The 26,189-nt window shown below is 34.0% G+C and overlaps 2 protein-coding genes across 2 annotated transcripts in view; one reads left to right on the top strand and one right to left on the bottom strand.

The window, feature by feature from the left end:
* Positions 1-15,495, bottom strand: part of NLG-5 (neuroligin 5) — a 271,314-nt gene extending 255,819 nt beyond the window's left edge. The window contains exons 1-2 of the mRNA XM_087411741.1: positions 15,406-15,495; positions 15,042-15,099 (exon numbers count right to left, since the gene is read on the bottom strand). The gene's annotated coding sequence lies outside the window, so the exon portion shown is untranslated. The remainder of the gene's footprint in view (positions 1-15,041; positions 15,100-15,405) is intronic.
* Positions 1-26,189, top strand: part of Ptp36E (protein tyrosine phosphatase 36E) — a 63,546-nt gene that overhangs the window by 35,260 nt on the left and 2,097 nt on the right. The window contains exons 3-9 of the mRNA XM_011066027.2: positions 18,720-18,847; positions 22,193-22,280; positions 22,863-22,939; positions 23,215-23,349; positions 23,559-23,699; positions 25,752-25,912; positions 26,014-26,149. Coding sequence (XP_011064329.1) covers positions 18,720-18,847; positions 22,193-22,280; positions 22,863-22,939; positions 23,215-23,349; positions 23,559-23,699; positions 25,752-25,912; positions 26,014-26,149 — 866 coding nt within the window. The remainder of the gene's footprint in view (positions 1-18,719; positions 18,848-22,192; positions 22,281-22,862; positions 22,940-23,214; positions 23,350-23,558; positions 23,700-25,751; positions 25,913-26,013; positions 26,150-26,189) is intronic.

Genomic DNA, 26,189 nt, shown 5'->3' with positions numbered 1-26,189 from the left:
AGAAAAAACATCCTTTCGGGAGAAGTAGGTCTCAGTTAAAGGATTCCACTTTAGTACATTTCCCAGACACGAGGCTTCTTTTTGTCGCTTTTCCCTTGACGATCGCTTTCTCTCGTCTTATGCAAGTCTTGAAGCTCTCATATAATGAGAGAACGATTGATCGAAGCTTAACCGCCAAGTGCTCTCCTATCATGCCGACGTAGATGTTAGAAAGCGTATCACAGCGCTTTTACAGCGTTTCTCACGATAATCATCTTCATCTTGCCTTCAAAAAGTTGATTATTCACAAAAAATGATTTTTTAAATATGTATATTTGTACATATAATAGCTCAAATGTGCAGCTAGCGTGAACTACAAGTTAGCGTGCGCTAACTTCATCCTTTTATAATTTTACTGTTTCATTTAATTGAAACCTTCTTTATATCTTACATTTCTTCTTTTAACTTTATAATATCCAATGTGTAAAATATACAAATTGAATAGAATAACACGTTAATTGATTGTAAATTATAGAAATAATATCTTAACCAGAGTGTGATTAATCTCAGAGAATATAAATTAATTAATTAATAGATGATACGATTACATTTGTATCTGAATAATTGATATTAAATCTCGAACAATACCGCCTGATATTGTTGCCTCTCACGCGCTTCTCTCTGCTTGCTCATCTTATTTGCACTATGAGCTCTCAAACCGTTTGCGAATAAAACCGTACGCTTTTTCGCCCGATATCGTCTCTGTCTGAATTGAAAACACTCGATCTTATTTTCCGCCTTTTCTTTACTAGTCCCATCGTACAAATCATTCGCGCGCGAGGTTATTTGATATTTCTCGAAATGCCAAATGTATTCAATACGCCCGCGAAACTGGCGAAAGGGCGACCAGATCTATATGCAAAAATACAGAATAATTACATTTCGCATTTCTTATTAATATTTTACATTTTCCTCGTGCAATCTTTTCATAAATCGTACAGCGATTCCTGAAAAATGGATCGCGCAACTTCAATTTATTCTGTATTCAAGTTGTCTCTACAATATTGATGTTGATATTATGCAACGCCATTGTACGCGCACATCCGCTTTCCTGCATAGTTTGTGCATTATCGGTAGCCGTTATGCGTACGGTTATGCGGCGGCAAAAAGGAAGCTATGAATGCACGTCGTTTCATCTCGCTGTGACGATAACGATAGCGAACGGATCGCGACGAGCGCGACGAGAGCGCATATGAGAGCGCGATTCCCCTATGACGATCAAATTCGGTCACGACTTTAACTCACGAACATTGAATTAATTGCCAGTGTGGCGTATCCTTTTCCCCAGGCTGTTAATTGCATCGGGTCGCACGTGCGGTAAACTCGTTTCGCACAGGTAAATTTTAACTCCCCGACGTAGCTCGTTAGGAACTATCTTCTTCTTGCGGAGGGATATAATTATCTTTCATCGTGGTGATTATCGCGTTAATATTAAATTAACTCTTTAAATCGCGGTCCATTATATTTATTTTCCCCCATCGCGATTTGAACGGCGAAGACAAGCCGAATGGTCCGTCGCCGTCATGGTTACGGCTGACTTTAAAAAAACTCCAATATTTTGAGAAAAATGGATGTGAGTTTGAATTTTTTATCTCGCTGCAAAACGTATCAATTTTCATGAAAGCTTCAAATGTACTCTGACAGTTAGAAGATTAATATCTCGCGTCAACCCGTTGCTCATTATTCATTCTGACTTTAACATGAGAGATATATTATTTATATTTATACTTGGTTGATTCATATCTGTATCTTATTATATAAATAACAACTTTTTTCCTCGTATTATACAATGTAAATTGTAAAATATATTTTTAATACATATAAATATTCATAAGTTATTTTATTTTCTTATGTATTTATGTAACAGATGTAAGAATTTACAGAATCATACGAAGAATAAATATATGTACTTTTACATTTATATCATTGATAAATGTAAAAGTATAGCTCTCTAGCTTCTTCTTTTGTATCGCTACGAACAGTGTGGAATCTTTGAACATTTTGAATCAAATCTTCGTGACTATCGTCAATGGAATCTGACTGGAGTATCCAGAAGATACACAAAGAAAGATATGGAAATCCCTGAGCTTCAGCGAGCAATAAAATTTAAATATATCCGACATCCACGTAGATTCTCGGACTTCATCGGTACATCTTGAATGTGAAACGATATTCAAAGAATGAAGCTGTTTATATTACACGAATCTTGTCAGTATAATGAAAAGATGTACTCGAACGATTGAAAGTATCCTAAGAGTCTGTCCCCTTTGCAGCCTGTTGAGGGACAGATAGGGACAAATACAATTGTTTGACACTCAAGAGCTTCAGAAACCATTGGAAATCATAGACGACGTAACGTCATCGCTCGAGGAGTCACTTTGAAATTACCTGCAGCTCGACGTCCATTCGCTTTACGCGTTACATATGCGCGTCGGATGGCGATGGTCGCAGGTACACGTAGGATGATACTGTTTGTAGAGCCCGCATAACAAGCTTTGTCAACTGCGACATAATCACTGTCGGGTTGACTCCCCGAACAGACGTTAGTGTACAATCGCACAAACAGTATTAATTCGCGGTCGTATCGTATATAGACATAACGTCTGCAACGCTACAAGTCGATATAAAATACTGATCTAAAAGTACGACAAAACTGAACACATAAATGCTAATAAACATTTAATTAAAGCAATTTATAAGAATTCTGTCCTAAGTATCAATCCTACTTGAAAAATTTTGTGTATATATTATTTTATATTTAGAACTTAATTATTTCGTTCACCTTGACTTGTAATAATTAATTGTCTCTTCATGACTGCCTTCAATTAAACTGAATATTCAAGGTACAAAAGTATGTGTATGACAAAATCTCGAATCAATGTTTTGGAAGTATTTCAGAGAGTAAAATCTCTCTGTAGGCAATAAAAGCTGTAGGTAAAAACAGTCCATGGATGAAAAGAGCAATAACAAATATCTCGGGAACGGGCGCGTAAATGCACTTGTCTAACGAAGTATTCGATGGTTTTGCAAGCGAAAATGTTACACGACGTGGAACATCACTCGATTCGACATGCTAAAACGGACACGTGCTCAACGAGAGGTTGCTCTCGATTGCAAACAAGCGTATGGACGGTTGGCCTGGATTAGCAACGAGTACTAATACGCGGATTTTCGGTAAACATCCTCGTGGCTGCGTGTCAATCATCATTTATTTGATGATGGACGATTCGATCGTAGAATATTGATTATTGATATGTCGCTTGGTAAAGATTCGTTTACTCGTTAGCACCGCCGAAACCGTTTCACGCGAGTATGCGTAATCCGGTCATTCATATGTATACGTGCAGGAAGCGCAATTTGGAGATACAAATCCAAATTGCGGCTTAATTTCGGCAAAATTACCACACGTTTGCAACATTCGCCATTAATATTCTGGAATATCAATTTCGATTCGGGATAAATAACGAAAAGTTTCGGGAAATTGCAGCATTAAACCATTATGCGTTCATTCAGACCTCGTAGAAAATCGTAAACGGTTCTTTAGTTCGATAAAAGTTCGAATAACAGTAAAATGAATTTAACAGAATACATTCTATTTCGTGTAAATCCTTGCGAACTTCCAGTAAAGATTTATTCCCTGCGATAACGTATTTTACTCGTGATACAAATGAAAAAAGGATTAAGCGTCAGTTTGGCAATTTTTCTTCACGAAACTTGGACGAAATACGATTGACAGGGAGCTCAGAGAGCACCATGACATAAATTTGATTGATCGTCACACGGAACAGGCCAGAGTGGCGAAACTTTTTTGCGAAAGTCTCTCTGCTGGCAATTAGTACTTTGGAAAATATACGTCAGCACCTTGGAACATTTCCGAATGAATCGAGCGCGTTTTCCTGTTTCTACTAAATGTAGGACATCGATTTTGGTCATTCTCTGGAACTACGAGGATTCCTTTCGAATCGAAGAATAACTTTGCCGCCCAAGGGAAGTAACATCAAAATTTCCTTAAGTGATGAAGGCAGAAATATTTTTATCCGGTTCACTCGTAAATATCGGAATAACATATTTAATTCCATAATTGTATAATATAATTACCGTAGCATTACGAATCTTCATTCAAGAGCACGTACGTATTCTATATTTACACTATATTTCTATATTTAATCTATACATTTAACTAAAACAGGCAGCTTTGGCTTCGACTGCTATCGTAGGAAGCGTGAAAATAATTCTGAGCCACATCGAATAATTTACATTCTTATCAAATTAACAAGTAAAAATCATGATGGTACCCAGAGAGGAATTTTTTATCCGAGCATAGTTTCCGCCGTTGCACACTTCTATTAGAAAGAGTTTCTTCTGAATCTTCAATTCGATCATAGAGAGACAAGATAGATGTAGCGAGCCAGCTATATTTTATCGAAAATACTCGGCGTGGAAATTCATAATGTACAACTGCGGCTACTTCGCCGATCTACATGCATCGATACATTTATTGTGTTTCCCTTTCCCATACATATATCAGTTCGCATGTGCAGCGCATCGCTACGTTTAAAGAACGTTCGGAGTTTAAAGAAGAGACGACGATTTAAGGAACAAACGTGTCCCATGGCGCATTGGGTTTAAACGAGCTTGAGAATTTAAGGCCGTGCTATATCGCGCTTAAGGATGACCGTTCCTGCAGGAGCTCTTGAGATACCGAGAACTTGGATACGGTCGAAGCTATCGGGGCTTAAAGAACGATTAATCTCGTCGGTAATTCAAAGATATAAATAATTCAACACAAATGAAAGAAGAAGATCAGACAGATAAATAATTGCTTTACAATGTAACTACTGGGTGAAAATAAAAAAGTTAAATTTCTACGTGTAATCTTTAAAGTTCAGTCCAGAGTTCAAAATTTTATTGTGATCCTTTATTATCAAATTGGCAATATAATGTCACTTTAAATGTCGCTCAAAATTTAATAAATCTGCTACATTATCCGAGCTACCTTAATATTTTGTCTTTCTACAAGGAACATAATATACTGCGGTGTGTAGAGCTATGTAAAAGACGCGTGTTTAACTCGCTTTCATGTTTAATGTCATAGTTTTATCCTTTTATAATTCGCAACGCAGTCGTGCGCAAAGAGTCGTCGGGATATTGCTGTCGCGTGAAAATTTCGAGATGCATACCGCGCTGTAACATGTCACGATTGTTTTCAACATTGCACTTCAAACTTTATAGCCCATTAATCACTGCCTAAACCTTGCCATTAGCTAAACGGTGTCCCTAAACTGATATTACGTTCCCCCGGGTAATAATAATCGGGCATTCTATGCAGTTCCTTCGAGTGTTTTAGAGTATCGATCAGATAGCATCCCTAAGCATCACGTTGGACAATTAAATTTTCATGAATTCGGTAATACCGATCTAATTTATAGTGGTAGTTCAAATCTGTTGACTGCAATATAAAGAGATGAGGGAAGGATACTGGGATAAAAACGAAATCATGTAGCGGTAGATTTTTCCAACTCCGCAGAGCGTTATCAATCCTCTCAATCCCTGGGGAGGAGACGCGTCGCATCAAAATAAAAAAGAAATCCAAGTGGTACGTGCGGTTATTTTTTTTACGCGGTTCACCTCTATATTCCCTTTTCTATATATAACAGTTATACAAATATACACAAAAAATATGTACGTTTTATAACAATTCAAATAATTTCCTTTAACTTACATTGTTATAAATAAGCATATTCACGTGACAGATAGTGACGTAGCAAAATAATTATGTTTCTCAGCCCTAGAATGTTATCGATATGTAAATTTCACGTCCAAGTTAGCAAAGTCATTGAGCGTTAAGCTGTGCCTTTAGTGGTCATTAGGAAGTCTAATCTGCCATGCTAATAGCTGGGATAAACGGAGACAAGCTTTCAGAGTGTGATTTCAATTTTTATATTATTACTTTGAGTTATTACGTATTTTATTTAAATATTATGAGGAAACGTATGAAACAATTGAATTGACATATTCCGTATTATTTCAAGATTGAATTTTATAATGTTCTCTTTTTGCTTTCCTTTTAAATTAATGATTTCAAATTTAAATTAGATTATCTGTGTTTACGAAATTAAAAATATTTTGTCATTAAAAGTATGAAATGTGTAAAAAATGTTATATTACATTAATTAAGAATAGCTTATTTCCTTATACGTAAAATTTACATATTGATAGCAACACTATCACTCAATAGCACTGTGTAGGATCAAATAGTTATTAATATCTCCACATCATTTGCCACTTGATTCGAAAGGAAGATTTAACCTGTCAATCCCATTTCTTACCAGCGAGGAACCACCTTGCTGTCGCCGAGAGCGATAAATTCAACTGTAATACAAACGAAACAGATGAGATAATAGAAAAGGCTTCCCTTTAGACCATACAATGAGAGTCTTTTCTTTCAACTCACATACGTGCTATTTCTCCTGTCGTAAAAAAGGAAGACAGTGTTTTCATTTTTTAGTGTCTTACGATTTATCGTAAAGAAGATCACCCTCCCCGATTAGGAGATTCCTGTAATTCGAATTCTTTTCCACGATTCAGTTTGTTAGTGACAAAGTGATGGAAAATATCCAACAGGGTTTTTCACCGACCGACTATGGATCGGCTAACTTCATCGGTTTGTTTTCTCTTGACTGACTCGATTTAGACTCTGAACTACGTTATCTTCTCGCGTTCTTGTAACGTTAATGCATTACTCCTGCCGTTTGTTAACTATCTTGTTGCCGAACTCCGCGGACTTTGTTGGCTTTCGCCCTCTATGGCGTTACAATTTCGAATGTATATGTATTTACTGGATGAAGTTTGAGTTGCTCTAACTGAGTAAAGAGAAAGAGAGAGTTCACGCGTACTAAATAAGATAGATAATTTACATTGGGAACTATAAAGATAATGCCGCTTAATATCATGGTTGTGAAACAAATAAATGAAACAATCAAGCATTCGTGTCATAAAATATAAATTTAAAGTTAAATTTTATATGAAAGGTAACATTTATTTTTACTCACGCTATTTATTTTTTACTTTAATCACGCTGCGATTTAAGTTGCAATATTGAAAGAACGTGATTCGATTATGATAAAAAAGTAACAAGAATTTAAATAAAGAATAAAGCGAAAATGCACTTTTAATATTTACAATACATTATTACTTCTGTCTTTACTCAGGAACGCAAATAATTTAGCAATTTAATTTGGATAAATGTATTAATTGTAAAATTTACAGTTCAACCGGCGTAATTTATTTCGTTGTTCTTCACGAAAAGCGATTTAATATTTACCCATAGTTCGTAGCGAAACCACATTTTTTTCCAAGGAAAAGTCCAACCGTTACAAAGAAAAACACTCCGTATGATATTAAAGAAAATGGGTCGAGATGTCGCGGACTTTACCGCATCTTTCTCGAGACTACCCATTTCCGGAGCGGATGAGCTTGCTTCTTTTACCCTCGAAATTCCAGTTAAAATTTTCACAAACTCGTTACCACGGGTGTTTGCACTGCAAATGGTCAAATTCGTTTTCAACGTTCTACTTAACTCGTCATTAACGTGCATTAACAACGATAATAATACACGAGCGTATATATTTTTCTCGCAGTTTTTTTAAAATGCGCATATTAATGACTTGGGAAACGAGATGAATATAGAGAGTCCCTGAAAAGCGAGTTGAAAGTAGGAAATTTTGAAAAAACAAAAAATAAGAACTGTATTTGAGTTTTGTAATCTACCACGTGCACGGCAACAGCAAAATGAAAGTTAAAGCTAAAATTCTACATATTTCAATTTATCTCATGAATTATGACAATCTGCCTTTGAACGATGTCACGAGCATGATAATTCTCGCTTCATTATGCTCTGACAAGTCGAAGCGATTAGGCAACGGCTGCCAACGGCAGAGAAACTTCCGCAGAGGACGATATGTCTAATTCAATCAATATCACGTCATTACGTTTGTCAGGTATATTCGCGGGATTGACTTGACGTCAGTGTGTATAACATCATCTGCGAAAGAAAAACTTGGAACTTTTTATTCGCAGCCCGACGAAAAATGCTGGCGTAACAATGGACGGTATACGCGAATGCCATTATTCCTCGCTCATCAAACCTGGCTTTTGAAAAATAGCCGAAATAGAATCGAACGAGGAATATAATGACGTAAAACTGAGTGCTATCTGTGCTAGTCGCATAAAACACGAACACAGTGAAAGCGTCAATCTTCTTTTTTTCATTTTTTTATATTTTACATCGCTTCAATTTGTGTTAATCTGTGACGTCGCGTAAGTCTATTTTATTTCCGTTTCATGTTTCAACGAAATAAACGAAATAAAAACGAAACGCCCGATTACATATGTCCGATATTGGGATTTAAATTATCTGAAAAAACGAATGGTGTAATTCGCGATTTATAACATTCGATAATTACAATGATCTATACTACATTTGTACGAATATGCAAGTTTAAAACACATTTATTTCGTAACATATGATAAATATTGCACTACGAGCAACATAAAATGTTAATTGGACATTTATGGCGAGGCCATAAATGTCATTTCGTATGGTATACCTACACGGAAAAAGAGGCACAACATGGATAGAAAAATATATTTTGCTGGAATTATATATGTTGCGTTATAATGACGTAGAACGTAAAAATTCTCATGCGAAAATTCAAGGGAGCGCATGTATAAGAATAAAATAATTTAAATAATATATATCGCTGAAATTTAACACTATGATAAGAATTTATGCCGATTATTAATATTTATTATTCATATAGGAGATATTAAACAAACATTTGTAGCACAATCAATTAAATTTAATTAATAAAAGCAATGCTGGTATTTCCATGCCACATTATTTTGCAGTAATTGAGTTCTATGCTCTCAAACTTGAAACGGTCTCGGTGTAATTATTACCCCGTACATATGCATGTCGCTCTGTGCGACTCTGGTCGTCTAACAGCTCGCAGAAATTTCTCGATAGTTAGCTCGCAATTGCGAAACTTCTGCAAGAGCAATAACGAACGATCTATGAGATATTTCTTTATAGCGATTTTTACATGCGGAAATCGTACAGAGATGATCGCTCGCGAGTTTATGTTAAGAAGAAGCGTATTCTCTGGTCGACAGATCGAGAGGCAAGAACTTTACCGAAATTCAAAAGCGCGTTTAATCCGTCTTGCAAGAAATCCACGAACTGTCAACTAATTCACGACGATATTTCATGGGACGGTTTTGTGCATCTACGATTCACGACGAAAACGGAATCGTTCTTCTTTTTCCTCAAAAACTTCCTTAAAAGATTACGAAGTTCGACATAGGTGGAATTTTAAACTTCGCGATAAATCCACGCGATAACACAAAATGATAACGTGGATAGGAAAAATTTTCTATCTTCGATATTGAAGATTCATGCGAGAATCTTTATGAATTTTCTCTCTCTTCCTTTCTATTTTTCCCTCTCTTTTTCTTCCTCGTTTTAATATTATTAAACATTGTTTATATTAAAATATTAAAGTATTTATTTATTTGTTGTAAAATAAATGTCACGAGTTGGTCGATTAAGTAAACATTTTTAAATATTAATCATACAGCATTCACAGATAGAAAAATTTGATTACGATTAAAAATGTAAGAATGTAAATATAAAACTTGCTATCCATCAGCGATTGAGATTAAATTTTTATTCAATTATTCATTTCGCAATATTTTTATGCCGTCATTCGTATTAAATTTAATACGACTTTATGAACGTAATAATTTACCATATACAGATATGATTTAGTTAAATGTAATGTAAACTTTTCACGCGCGAAATTATTGACCCAATATTTGTCGCGTTGTTGGGGAGATCCGACACCAACGCGAAATATATTGCGCTGGACTTTCCATTACGTGCAAATCGGAACGCGGGCGAACATCATTCTTGTGTGTACAAATGTATAATATTAACTTGATCTATTTCTCTCGCTTGAAAACGTGCCGATCAGTAATACTTTCACCGTCCAATGAAGATTCGTTATCATTTCGTTTGCGTCGTCCGCATGCGAGATTCAGGTCACCGGTCATAAATCGCGATTGATGTAAGAATCAACGTCGAATGACCGGTCGATAGTTCACCGGTGGGCAAAACGGCCAATGAGTTGTTCTCGCCTCGGCATAACTCATCCTGCCGCCTCCATTACTCTCGCAATGTGGTAATATGCTTTACCGCGTAATCAGCGCTCCATGAGGATGAAATCAAGCGAGTGCACCTGCTTGTACGAGAAACGGGAAACTGTACATGCATTGACGAGCGTATACTAGATCCAGATGTGCGTTACATGATCATGACGTCGATTCTCATTCACGCTCGATTCTCAATCCCAGCCTATATCGGAATGAGAAGGACTCGGAGTTAATCCCTTGAATTCGATATATCTAGAACGTAGACGTATAAATAGAATAAGTACAGCAAATGAAAACACGGGCAATTAAGAGCCTAAATTTGCAGTAATTGGAGCGATTATATCAATATATATTTCTCAGTATTATATATGTATGTATAACAATACCGAACGTTTCGGCTTAATTCAAGCCATCTTCAGCAATCTAGTACAATAAAATCTCTTGATGAATAATTGATAATCACGTATAATAACAACTTCCTTAATACAATTCAAGTAGTCGCAAATCAAAGTAATCGAGTACAGCAAGAGAGTCTCCTAGATTACAAAATCTGAAGTATGTAACCGTCATTTAGCTGTTAGACTAAGTGCGAGTGCACTTTATAACTGCACAATAAAATACTATAAATTAAATTACGATCGCGGCAAAAAAAATATCATAACGCCAAGCATCTTTAGCGACGTACTTACAATATCAAAGCAGAGTCACGTATGCGAATTTAGGCTCTTAATTGCTCGTGTTTTCATTGATTGTTTAATTTTTATCTCAAGAGCCCAACTTTAATAATTCTTTGTAAATAGAACAAGTATTTATCTGTAATAATAATTACATCTATATTATATTATTTATATGCTATAAATTCGTATACGATGCTTGTTACTACTAAATACTAGGTAGTTTCGCGAAATATAACGAAATGTCCCTTCCCCGAAAATAACGTAAAACAGAATTTGGAGGCAATACGGCGAAAGTGCGTATCCGAGACTGACTGATCGAATTTCCTCCGCTCGCTTCGTTGGTTCTCAAAACGGGAGGAAAGTCGGCATCGTTTTCCCTTACGAAAATATCGATGATACTAAAATCCTTCTCCGCGTATATTTTCGGCCTTTGCGTCAATAAAGAGCTATCCGGCAGGTCGTGGAAAGTAGGGGAGAATCGATTAAAACCACCTGGGGGAGTAGCGCAACATAGTTAGCCTCTGGTAATCTTCCGCCCTTTCTTAAATCAATGTGGTTACGTTTGATAACAGACTTGATTCCCACTTTTGCTTTACTTAGACTTTTCTTTGAAAACGCATTCAGTAGCGGATGATTTGCGTGAGGCCTGATACAAATCAATCCCCTGTGCGCTATCATATTAGTAGACTAAGAACATATCCTTTCATAAACTCGATTAGATTAAAGGATTACTATCATTTTATTAGGATAAAATTGGAATAAATGCTACCCTTACACGACAGACAATCACGCAATCAATAACACTATTCCTACTATATTGACAATTTGATTCATCAAATAAAAAGTGTTTCTATGTATCTATCTCGAATCGCTGATTTGATTCGCCAAATCAAGAGCGTAAAGAAATCGGCTAGAAAATCAGAGATACAGAATATTTTTGCAATTCTATGCAATTTCCTGTCTTAAAACTTACTACACGACAAAGACGATTTTGCTGTAGTCTCTAAAAATTTAGACAAATCTGAAAATAATTTTGTTAAACTATCAAGTTAATTATATATATTTAAAGTGTATGAAGATCGTTAGAATTTTGTTTTTAAATTACATATTGATAGAATCCGAGTAAAACTAACGCGAAATTAAAAGTGAAAATATTTATCTTTTTCTTATACTTTAGAAGGAAAATCTCATGCTAGATTCATGAAGTTAACACACCATATTTTCAATTTTGATTTTTTAGTGTAAAAAATGCAGAATTCTTTTTTAATTTTTATAGGAAATTGTAGAACTAGAAAAGTGCTACTAGAACTGTAAAATAATATTTTTTTTATATTAATAGAAATAGACTGTCGTGCTAACTTCATAGATCCCACTGGATTGTCTTTCATAAGTATGTATAGGATGCTTAAGCTGTTTGCTAAAATATGAAAATTTTTTGCAGTTTTGCTTATTATTCTTGAGTTTTCTACATAAATATTTTAATAATTCAACAAAATTATTTTCAGATCTATTTATAGCTAAATTTGTAGATATATTTCAGCAAAATTGTTCTTTCCGTGATTATTTTTATGTATAAAAATTATTATAAAATAAAACGTTATTTAAATTGTCAAAAAATTAAAAATCTAAAAAAAATTTCTTTTTATTTCAATATTTAAAGTACTTCTAATCTGTATATAAAATACATATATAAATAATATATGTTATGTGTAATATTTATTATTGTATATACAATATTATTGTATATACAATATTTATTACATATTACCTTTTACATTAATGCACTGTCCTTAATTAAATGGTACAAAAGTAATATGAAACTTTAGTTATATATAAGGTGTCAGTAATTATCAGGAGGTACTATCTCCCTCGTGAATTAATATGCGACATAGAGCTATGTAGTTGTGAAATTAACATGATTCTGCTTGTGACATCAGTAGTGGTCATGCTTTTTATGATATACAATATTTTCCCTAATGCTGATACAAGATACAAAATACACAAACCAGATCGGTGGATGATTCAATAGCGACGTAACGTGTGGCAAAATAACGAATTCGTGCCTAATTGCCGGCGAGGTCGTAATGAATCGCCATTGTAATTCCCTGGATGGCTTCAAATCCCCGATCGATCAACAAAAGACAATAACAATCGCCGCCGAGCGCGTACTGAATAACGGGTACAGATCCGGTTCTTGTTAATTAACCGCCTCTTGGCTTGGTGAGTTTACCCAGTTAAAAATTACATTGGTTTAGTTAGAATTTACAATAAAGTATTGAATGCTGATGCCGCACGAATGGAACATTTCAATTGTAAGCGAAAAATATCGGCTCCGTCTTCAAACAAAAGAAACATTTTGTTCTGAAACGGAATTTGGATGAAAATATTAAAATAAAATCAGTAAAATATAATAAAAAAGATTTATTTGAAAAAAGTAAAGATTTAATTAAAGGAATTTTCGCGAATTCAGCTTTGGTGTTATAAATAAGTAATGAAACTTTTTTCTTCGTTCAATTTTAAATGAATCATTAAGAATTTCAGTTTTGTTTGTTTATAAGAATACTCTAAATTAAATATAAAATTAAATTTTTTTTAATTAAGAAAAGGAATGCTAAAAATAAAGTTTTTTGAAGGAAATAATACAAAAAACATAAACGCATCAAGTTTTGCTTTCATAAAATGTTTATATAACAAGAAAAATAAATTTTTTACCAAAACTAAGTGCACGATCGCGAATAAATTTCTCAAAGTCAATTACATTCTATCTAAATGTCATTTCAATATTCGAATTCATAAAATTCACTTTTGATATGCCTAATTTAACAGCGCATTTACCACGTAAGCTATCGCGCGACATTCTCTGCAATTCCTATTTGTCTGATACATAGCCTATTTACTTCCATCTGTTCGCGTCGATAGAGGAAGGATCAAGTTAGGATGCAAGAAATTTAAGGTCAAGGAATGAATGAAAAATGTAGGCACGCGATGATAGCGACGTCGGTAGAGATTTTCTGCAAAATAATTCGCAAATAGTGCGAACACATACGATTAAATTCCGTAATAAAAATATAGAGGTATATAATATTTGCTTGGACAAACATATACACGCTAGTCGATCAAGAGATCGACTGAGAAAGTTCTCTACGACAAGTGTTGACGGTGAAAGGGGTCAGGTTACCCCTTCAGTGAATCGCTCTGTGTAATCACCGCGAAACCCTTTCGAAAGCAATCGAATCGCCCGGCCGGAATTCATTGCGTCTGTCACGAAGAACTGCAACTTTTCAAAGCGATCGAAGAATCGTCCAGTGTTCTCCGATTCGAGAATGTTGCATGACTAAAAACACAATTCTCAGTAGTATGCGTCACTAATCCTACACAGTTCAGCAGGATAATCGATTCGCATTCATCCGAGATAAATGTATAAATCGTAGCGTTACATTTAATTTTTACTTGCAATTACATCTTATGAATATGCGGAAAAATATTGTATATTTGCATAGTTTTAACTGTGTCTAGAACTTGGTAACAAAAGAAAAAGACCGATTAATTATCATTTGTTAGATATTTACGTTGCACAATGTTAGAATACTAATTAAGTAATACTAATTAAGTAACTCTCTCTTCAAATCTCTGTATGACATGCGTGATTAGTTCTCTTGATACAGATTTATATTCATTAAGAGAATTTTTACATCATTTCAATCCAATTCAAAGAGTGTAATCTAGTAAATATTAATTGCGTTACGTAATTATGACTAACATCAAGAATGTTTCCTGATAAATCAATGATAAATTCATTAAAAAATTGCTAGTACTGGCCGAGAATTTAAAACGTATTAAAAGGCAGAACAAAGTTAAATAAAGTTTTATTTTTATATTTAAAACTGCGAACGGTTCGATTTTGATTTAAAATTAAATGAAATTTTAATCAATTAAAACTAATTAAAGCAATTTTTAACTTATTAAAGGTAATGAATCTATGTTCATATTTTTGTATGATTGTATTATTGATCTGAATTTTCAACAAACACTTTAGATGCACATCTGATGTAAGTTTCATGGGCCCGTTACAAAAAAATTTCAATTTATAATAAAAACTAATTTATCACTCACCAATTTGATGCGCAACAGCGGAGTTGTAGACTACATTGCAAACTATGTTGAATAATAACTGTAAAATACAAATATATTCAGTCATTATTGTGTGAAGCGTCAAAAGTAATTAAATTTAAAAAATTTTATTGTTACATACGTTATATCTTTTATCTCTTCAAATAAACATTTAATGAAAAAACTTTATAGAATCCGAAAATATGTGTTCTTTAAAAACAAAATTACAAAATTTTATGTATGCTTTTTTCTCTATAGTTTTCTCTATAGTTTTCTCTATAGTTTCAATTTATTAATTATTAGCTAAGCAATAAAAATAAATAGAAAAACAGGTATTTAATTTTTTAACAAAAAATGTATAAAATACTTTATGGTTGCTCCGTTGTCGCCTGATGTCTCCTCGGTTTACTCCTTCTCTCAGATTCCTTTACGTTCACATTCATTCACAGAACTTGAATCATGAAACAAAAAATAGAACGTTTTACATATATTTATTAATTCTATTTATTAAAACTATCCTTAAAATAAAAGATTGAATAATTTATATAATATTTTTATTTTTTAATTAGAAATTAATATTATCTTGTTGTTACAGTATTTACACATCAAAAACAAAAAGTAAGCAGAAAAATCAATATTGCTTAGACTATAAAGGTTATCTCTAGAAGATATTATATAAAATCATTTTTTAAATCTTCTTCATTCTTTTAATTTGTAAAAGTTATTCTATATAGTGTACTTTAATGTTTTATTTTTAATTTTTATATATTTTCATGTATAAGCGATAATGTATCTCGCATAGTCCTTCAGTATAATAACGTATATATTCGATATGTTGCAATCAAGATCACGATGCAGCAAACTTGATTTGATACATTGTAGATGTGTATATTATAGCTCTAATAATAGATATACCGAGCCGATAAATGCGAACCGATAAACAACCACCAACGCAAACACGTAGCTCTTTACGGTTCGGCATGTAGAAATGTAATAGGACGTGTGACATTTACACGAATTTTCTGGAATGTATCATTTTGTCGAAAAACAACAAATAGAAAATTGATACTCGTGCATCTTTTAATCCGAAAATAGTTTAGGTGTTTAATATTCTAATTTTTATATTCTAACAATGAAAAAATGTAAATTCTAAAACTGTTTTGTATGGATATCGTTTAACATAATTTCTTTTTTTAATAATTATTCTTTACAAATCTTTAAATATGCACAATTGCATATTTCACAATAACTCATAATAAAAAATTATATTAATTACAATATTTATCATTCAATTTTTTTTTAGAAACGTTATCATAATGAGTTACAACGTGTTCATTCCGTTTAATATTTGTTTGGTTTCTATGATTACTTTTTGCAGAAAATTAAATTTGTATTCATAATGTTCTCAAATACTAATAAATCGAAAAATAAAATAAATAGTATATATTGTGTTATAATAATAGAATGATTTTAAATGAGTTGTAAAAACACTTTAAGGAATAAATCGTAAAAGAATTAGATGACTATTCCCTTATTAAATTTACGTTATAACATCCGTTTTGAAGAATAATTCATCAAAAAGTTTAGTTTTTTACATATATTCAACAAAGAATAAAGAAAAAAACGGAAATAATCTTAATTCCTTCTCAAGTTATATTTATCGCTAAAAAGTTTTATCAAAATTATTAATACTTTCTCATTAATTTTACATATTTATTAATTTCAAATGCTTAAAATCAAATTCTAACTTATTCTAATTGTCTATATTTTAATTTATTAATTAAAAAAATATTGTCATATATTGTCGAAAACATATATTATTATATGCATCAGTAAAATACAAAGCTGACGTTGAACGGAAGCAACTGTATATTGTCGCAGGTAACCGTAATTTCTTGTATCCGAAAGAAACAAAGGATAATGAGACTGTTGTATTCGTATAGTCAACTTTGTATTTCTGTAAGCGTGTCAGATAATCAAAAGCTTCTATATTGCAGTGATTATATTTTAAGATTTGCTCTTATTAAACGCAAGAACATATGAAACATATAAAATATTAACACCATTGGTATCAAAGCAATCAAAATAACTGACAACATTTATTATATTTTCTTAAATAATTGCTCAAATTTATAACAGTGCATTTTATAAAATTTTTAGGATTTTGTTGCAATATCTCAATGATTAAATTGATCAATTTATCTTCCTCTTTTATCTTTTTTTTTTAATGTATATTAACATATTTAAATAGTAGAAATTTTTTTCTACTATTATTATTTAAATATATTTATTCTATCAGTCATTTAAATATGTTAATATATATTTATTTTCGATAATTCTAGAAGTAAACAATTTTCCGAACAAACAATATCGTTAAAATAGTAAAGCTACGTTACATATTTTGACCTCTCACCGAGGTATATAAATATGATATTTCGATTAAAATTTCCATCATGTGCATTTCCATGTATGTGCATATGTCGAAATGCGTGCATAAGTAATTTATAGAATTTTGCATTTAGATTTTAAATGCGATGTTCTGTTGCATATGCTATCGAGATCATTGGGAGAGTGACTTATATCATATTTTTAATCAATTTAATTTCCACTCTAACGTAAATTCGCATATCAAGTATGGCATTAGTTGAAATTTGTATATTGCCAGACACCGACATTACGAAACGTGGATCGATTGCTTTTACATTTAAATGTCAATAACAAACTTTCCACAAATTGTAAATCTAGAACGACTAAGTGTAAAATGCGATTATATCAGCAACTGTTTCACTCCTTAAACGCATTAATATCAAAGTAGTTTTAAGGGCATAAAATTATTCTCTCTATTTTCACCCGTGATTAAGTATTCCGTATGATTATACTTAAATCTTTATGTTTCTCTATGTTGTTAATAAATAATTCTAAAAGATTCAGTGCTGGAGAATTCAACTCGTAATCTTCCTAGAATACAGCATACTGAAGTTAATCACGCACTCGCCTTTATATTATTGAAACGACGAGGGGTAATTAGGACAATATTAGAAGGATACTTTCAACTTTTATGAAACCGTCGGAAACGCCGTTACGTTTTAATGTCAGTTATATTCAACTAGGCAGCGCAGATTTCGTACTTCTCAGTGGATTAATGATTTTCGACGACATACAGCTGTATGTACCTACTTACACGTACACATGTTTATGGCCATTTAACATGATTGCATGTACGTGTACGTGTCTCAAGAGGGCATACGTATGTACGTGAAGGAAGTGCTGAGAGTGACAAGCAGCTGCAAATTTTCCTGAAGCGAAGTAGCAGTTTGTCTCACCCTCGCCTGTCTTTCACATCTTGGCTTACCGCATTTTCCATTCGTCTTTCTACCCTCGAGAGAGATCCGTGCCCCCGAGCGAGAAATCTCAGCAAGCGCGGACAACTACTTAATCCGAAATTGCTCGAAAAAAAAAATGTTTAACTTATTCGTAGCATTTTCTTTATATAATACGATTTGTATGTAATTTGATTTGTACTCGTTGTAAATAACGATGCTATACACAAAGTCTAGTTACTAGACTCTGAGTATGCGCGGTAAGATGATGTTGCCATTATCAATTAACTTTATAATTCATTAGTCTAGTACCATCGTCGCTATTAGCCACATTAAGATCCTCTCATCTTTCTGTTCACAGCTACGGAAGAATTGGGAAGCAGTAAATTGAGCACCACATTGCCGACTGCTCCGACCGAGCTTTCGCAATTTCCGAAGCTGTGCGAGCTGCGCCGAAAATTCCCGGTTCTATACCGAGTGGAATTTCAGGTGAGAGGCCCAGTAAATCCTATTTCCCGTCAACTCATCTAACTTCGGTCACCTCTCAGTCCTGTCGGACTCGCTTTTTCGCTTCGACAACTCTTACGACCTTTTCCTCGCCACGTTCTTCGATATACGCGTTATCGATTATTGGCTATAACAATTAGTCATACTTCATTACATCTTATAATCTTGAAATTGTTCGCTTTTCAGACTCGCGCGTAATTTAAAGGAAACGTGCCTATGCGATTGTGATTAAACGTTATTGTGATTTAACGTTTCCTGACCGTATTGCTATAGACATGTTATTATTTCTATTTCGTAACAACTGTTTATTACGCAATTATTTTCCAATATCTCACAGATATTGAAAGCAAACACTGCGTCGTCAGATACCGGAATAAGTTTATTTGCTTGATAGATACATGATCGGAAATACGTGATGCTATATACATTCATGTGGCACGTATAGGCATACTTGTGGATATTACAGAGTGCTCGGCGATAGGCAGACAGCCAAGAGACAAAGCGGAACTCCTCCTGAGAAGGAATAGGTCGAGAAATTGAAACTCAGCATAATATCGGTTTCTCATTAGACAGTTGTTTCGGAAATTCCACGATATAGGTTTTACCTTGACAATTTGCATTAGTATAATACATTCAAGATCCAAGAAAATTATAAAATGAAAACTATAATCTCGAGAGTATATTATCAATTTGTGTTTCATATGAAAATAATGTTAATTCTGGAACATTTGATCTGTTTTTTATAAAAACGTAAATGTCAAAATTTTAGATTTAAATTAAATAGTAATTTTTTTATTTAACAAATGTAATTTATATGTAAAATATTTTCTTATTTATTATACATAATTTTATTTATTATAAATACATATTATTTATTATAAATAATCTTCATTGAATTCATCAAAGTTATTAATTTTAATGTATAAAACAAGAAGGTTTTACTCCTAAAAATTTCAGACTTAAAACATCTTTTGACTGCACTACCATTAAAATTAAGTATTTATTGGTAGTACTTTTTCTATAACTTAGTTTTTAGATCAATTCATCATACTATTATGCAAGTAGCACACAATGAGAAATAGCAATTCCATGCGAATGACGAAACAAGATGAATTCTTAACTGCAACATCTTAGAAAATGACATCCACTCGTCCGATCTCTTTTCTTTCCTTCATATCTCACCCTGCACTGCTGTTCCACCTTGCACTGCTGTTTCAGGAGACAAGAGATCTCAGGCAATATTTACATATTTCACCATGTTGCTTTCACGTCCGTCTCTCGAAGCGCAAAATCGATCTACTTCCTTTGTATCGCGAAGAAAATATTTCTCCTCTATGTATGCAGTTTTACTCTTGAGAAATTCCAATTGTTGATGGATGGCCTTAGCGAGGCACCATCCTTTATATTTTTGCGACTTGAGGAGACAGAATTTTAAAGAACTTTGAATTCACATGGACATTTTTACAATAGATCCAATTTTTCATGCGTAATATCACATAGAGGAATCGATGTATCAAAAGTTTACATTTACATCATCTGATAGCTTAAAGCATATCCTTTACGAAGAATTTGCGTGATGCGCGGTAAATGCCTTCCTAAATGCGGCAAATGCGGACAGCTTTTTTCCGGGCATCCGCCATCGACACGAGAAAGCTCTTAACCCTGTTCGCGTACAGTATGCATGACGACGCCGCCTTCGAGTGCAGTTTATACGCCAGCAGATTATCCCGGAATATCCTGTGTCCTCGCAGCACAGACTCCTAACGATTGTATAATCGCAGGTTATATGGCAAACGATCCTTTTTGTATGGAGACCACTTTGGACGCTCTGTCATCAGCCTCTCATCGAGAAATTTTCGTCACACGCGTTCTTTTCCACATTTTTTTCCCGCAACCAATCCAGCATTTTTCCTCTGATAGGAAAAATCCGGTGAACTATCTGCGAATAACGGCGAGAGAAGGAAAGTAAGAGGTTGAATAGATAGAATGGACGGCAGGGAATGGTCGTTGCTGAATTTTAATCCAACCAGCACGGTGCGGCGACGCGAAAATCATCTCGGCGTGATTTTTAAATTAAACTCACCCGGCATTATCGGAAATGAAAGTTCCTGATGTTCGACAAATACTGGCGGATAAAGCGTCATACGTATTCATGAAGCGCGCAGGGAATGCGAAAAACTTCCGGTTTGCGAGAGTTGCGTAATTATGCATGAATTAATTAAATTTTCAAAGTAGCAAAAGTGTTGTTAATGGCAACAATAACAACAGAAATGTTTCTCTTTTAACCATTGTGCCAAAATCCAAAATACTTTACGACGAGTGGAATCGATTGCGTTGCAATATATTGTTGTAGTACGAGTACGTGTCTTGACGATGTCTTAAAAAGAACTGCACGAACAATTTCGGTGATTTTAGCTAAGTAATACGACACGTGTTTAGGATGTAGTTGTCGCATAAATTTTCTGATTTGTCGAATCTCAGAGTTTGAGCAATCACTACTGCCAAAGCAAACTACGCGGAGATTTTCACGTACACTGTATGGCACAAAATATATCGTTCGAATATCGCAGCTGTTAACTGCGCCAAAAATACGATCCGCAATGTTCACTGATTCCAATTAAATCGACGCGAACGATTGCACATATAGCCTTTGATAATATAAAAAAATTTTAACGCACGAAAAAAATACGCGCTTTCTATGCAAAAATTGAATTTATCTGCACGCATCAACCGCAACGTGATATAAATTTTGCGCTATCGACTAAAAATTTTCTTCTCGATATATTTATTTTGAAACTTTTAAAAAGTAATAAGTTTTCTTCACGTCAAGCATATTTATAGTCAGACTTTTATCTTGTATAATTAGCTGTCAGCTTCATCGCAGGAACAGGTCTTTAAAGGGCAAAAGAAATATCTTCTACAATATTTTATTCGTTTGTTATATATAACAACAATTTCTTCCTAAATCGATCCTTTATAACTTTATACATTGCATTCAATTTAACATCAATTTCAAAGGCACTAATAACTTCTGTTATTGACACACGATATAATCTACTTTCTAAATGAAATGACTATAAGAATAAAAATTGCAAAAGCTAGCCTAATAACGTTGTTATGTGGAGTTAAAGCTTCCAGTACTATTAATAGTCGTTATCACAAGTATCGCTTTTTGAATAATTTCATAATTGATGTAAAATAATCAATTACACCATTTCTCTGCTTAATAAATAATTAACACCGCAAAATTTCCTGATAATTGTATATAGTAAGGCTTTCACATTGAGATTTCATTCGTTTATATTTCGTTTTCTATGTTCATTGCAGACAGCAACGAAGGTGGAAACGCATTCGTGCAGACACGCCATAAAAACCGCAAACAAGGAAAAAAATCAAAATCAAAAGTGTATTCCATGTAGGTACTAGTCGTAGATAGCACTTTCTATTTTTATGTAGGCTAATCTAAGCCTCTTATTAAGTCACCGTGTTATCATTTCCATGTCTGGAAGAGAATCGCATTGATTGCACGCGTATAATGACATAAAACACCGATTTGAAATGCGTTGCGTAAGCATTTTCTCTTATAATGATTTGCGAATAAGCGGATATAATTGCAAGTATGTTTTGCAGATTCAACGTTTTTAATTATAATAGTGGAGTTTGTACTGAATAAATAAAAGATTCTAATACATCAATAGAAATAGTCTCTGTCGCATTAATTATTATAAGGAGCTCGTATTAAAAAATAAAAAAAATGAATAATATCGACAGAAATAAATCTATTGTATTAATATAGTATAATAACTGTTTCGTGAATTGGTTGACGGTTTCCGAATTTTCGTTAATTAACTTTCTTGCAATAGAGGAAATAAACCACGGTTACAAGATGGTTGCAATTGCCGGTGTTCTGTTCCTTTAACGAGGATTTATTTCCGTTCTAGAATAAGAGCTTTTACCACCTAAGGACTAAAATGTTTCCTTTCGCTTCTTTTCGTAGACGACTATAATAGGGTAGTATTGGAGACGATAGAAGGCGAGCCTGATTCCGATTACGTTAATGCATCCTACGTAGATGTGAGTATGTCATGATATTTGCTAATAAGTATCTACATCAATAAGCAAAGGTCAAATTAAGCGCGTTTCGAGATCGCTGATCTCATACGCGATCCAATAAATCAATTGAATGTCTTTTATTTCGCGGAAAAGACGGGAATTCGTCATGTCGGCGAATTTGAATACACATTCTTGCATAAAAAATTATGCAAGCTAATTATTACACCCGCGCGGACTTAGATGAATATTAATCATGCGTCGAGTATCAAATTACAGAGTCGAATATTACATTTCAGAGTATATTGAAACCAAACGCTTACATCGTCACTCAGGGACCTATGGAGAACACGGTGACCGAATTCTGGCGGATGGTCTGGCAAGAGCAAGCTTCCTGCATCGTTATGCTCACGAAAACCTTTGACTTTATCAGGGTAAAAAGCCATTTACAGCGAGACTTTCGTAAAAAAGAGAAACATAACACAGTGCTCGGAAATAGTGTCCATTAAAGTTGCCACGCCGCAAAAAGCAGTCTTTATCGTGCACGATGACGTTGACTGCGAGTCAGCTTTAAGAGAGTTTAGAGTCTGTTTTATGAATTCTTTACACCCTACAGCTTTTCAGCCACAACTTTCTCTTACAGGTGATGTGTGTACAGTACTGGCCGGCGAATAAAGAAAAAGACGAGGAATATGGAGGTATCGGCGTTTCCGTATTAAAAGAAGAGGAGCTCGCTAATTTTCATATAAGGACGATAAGGCTGTACAAAAAGAACGAGAACAACGTAAGTAATTGCTACTCAGAAACTTTGTATCTCTCGCAATATAAATTTAAATGTGACATGCAAATAACAGTATAGAGCAAATATTATTCTTTAAAAGAAAAAAATCATCTGTATCCCAGATTAATAATCTTCGACGTGCGTAGCAAATGAATAACGCGTGCAGAATAATTAAATTCAATATTTGTGAGAAAGCGCAAACATTCGCGTTGATCAATTGACAATTCAGTAATTCGATTCATCCTGAATTTGTATAAGTTGAAAAATTCGCGATGTCATTTATCACTGGTAACAGAATAACGTAAATCCATCGCGATTCGAATATTATTCGAATATTCGTATATATTAAGACTGGAATGAATCACAGAAGGGCTTGCGACAGGCGTCACATCAACGAGAATTATCCGGATGATCCTTGAATGGACCAATTCTTCTTCTTTTTAACGAGGAAATTTTTATGAAACAACCGTGAGGAATTCGAGTGATTATGTGTAATTGAATAATACAGTAGTTTGCCCAAATTGGTCGGTAACGTAGTTGATGCCAACTCGAAACCTTGTCTCGGCCTAGAAATGAACAAGGAATGGGGAGCAAAGTTAGCGAGAAAGTTAGCTAAATTAACCGTATATAGATCGCATCACTTTCGTCATTTAGATCCTGCCCGAATGCGAAATGTGATACGAATCCGTGATATGAATGAGGATAAATTTGCTCAAGCAGCTATTACGCGAGCGGCTAATTTAATTGCACTTTTATCTACGAGAACGAGGAATGACAATTGCAAGGACTTTCTAAAGCTCTTCCGAGCCGCACGCTTTGTGATCTGATTCCACCACCGGCATCGTTACTTACCTAGTCCTTTTCTCGTTCAACTTTTTCCGTTATCTAGAGAGTTCTCTCAGGTTTTAAAGCTGTTCCTTCGTATTAATGTCTCCGTCTACTTTCCGAAACCTCTGTATATATTCTTTTTCACTGTACATTAACCAAGAAAGAGATGTTTATTCTTCCACGTGTATTTTTTTGTAACGAAAGATTTTATTTTTGAATGTATAATATAATAGTCTATCTTCTTTGCACCAATTGTATATTTTAAAAAGATATTAAATAATTAAATAATAATAAAGGCAATGTGTCGATTAAGTTAAAAGTTTTAATTTTGATTTGTGTATGAAAAATCCAACATATGAATACAAAAATTTATAAAAATATATCTTTTATAAGTAAAAAATTAAAAACGTTTGAATAAAAGTTGTTTTCAAAAAAATTTCTAAATACATCTTATTTTTTCAACTTCTATAAAATTCCTATTTATATTTTCTTAAAATATTGGTAAGTCTTTATCAAATACCAATAACATATTGATCAATTCTCAAGAATATCATAAGAAGATTATAAATCCTTTATTCACAATATATCATTGCTAAGAAAAATAACTTACATATTTCAACAAATCTCGTGAAACAAATACCGACACGTGGAACTGATGAATTTAGTCTCTCGTTTGTATCGCGATCAGCACTCTTCGATGTAAGATGGTTAACGAACCGTATGAAACTATCGAGTATGCTTCTCTATTGAACAGTAGACGCAACAAAGTAATTAATTTCGAAATTTACTAGCTGAGCGAAATTTAATATAGAAGAAGAGAACCTTGTAACCCCATTCCGGGAATAGCAAAGCAAGCTGAGAGGTTACAAAACGTCCCGATGTGCAACACGGGCCGGGCAGCGCAAGATGCGACTGCAATTGTCGAGTTTAACGCGGCATTGTTGGGATAACAATACTGTAGGAGAATCTCACCCCCGGAAAATAATCTGCCGGCAACGCAAGTTGCACTCCGCGACCGCGCGTCGTTAATTTGTTAGACGGCGATTTTCTGCATTTCAGCAACGATCATAAATCTTGAAGCACTTAATCTCACGTACGTGTTCCGAACGATTCGGTGAGGAAAATGAAGAATGACAATGAAATACAAAGTGTAGGAAACGAATGAGAGACGAAAATGATTGTTATCATGAAAGATCGTTGTAATTCTGTATGCGAAAACGTTTTCAGGAGATTACGGAAGAAAGGACGTTGTTGCAATTTCATTACACAGAATGGCACTCACACACGTGTCCCTTTGGAAATGCGGTGTTGGAATTTAGACGGCGAGTTCGAGCCGTGGTGGGATCAACCATAAAGAACGAATCCGGCCCTATGGTCGTCCACTGCAAGTAAGGACACTTGTGTTACAAGTTGATTATTTATGTAAAAGCTAGCAACGAGCCACTCTCGCACTAATGAGATAATAAATTTGTTTGTTTGTGACACAAAGCGATGGTGGAGGACGATCAGGAGTATATCTAGCGATCGATGCGAACATGGAGCTAGCCGAAGAGGAAGATGCGTTCGACGTGTTTGGCTACTTGAAGAAGTTAAGGCAGAGCAGGAGAGGGCTCATAGAAAATTTGGTAAAATAACAATTAATAGTCAATTAAGTTAAAAGTTTCA

The sequence above is a fragment of the Acromyrmex echinatior genome, chromosome 12 (genome assembly GCF_024713525.1).
Source record: "Acromyrmex echinatior isolate Ae372 chromosome 12, ASM2471352v2, whole genome shotgun sequence".
NCBI lineage: Eukaryota > Metazoa > Arthropoda > Insecta > Hymenoptera > Formicidae > Acromyrmex > Acromyrmex echinatior.
This window is presented reverse-complemented; position numbering and strand designations above follow the sequence as displayed.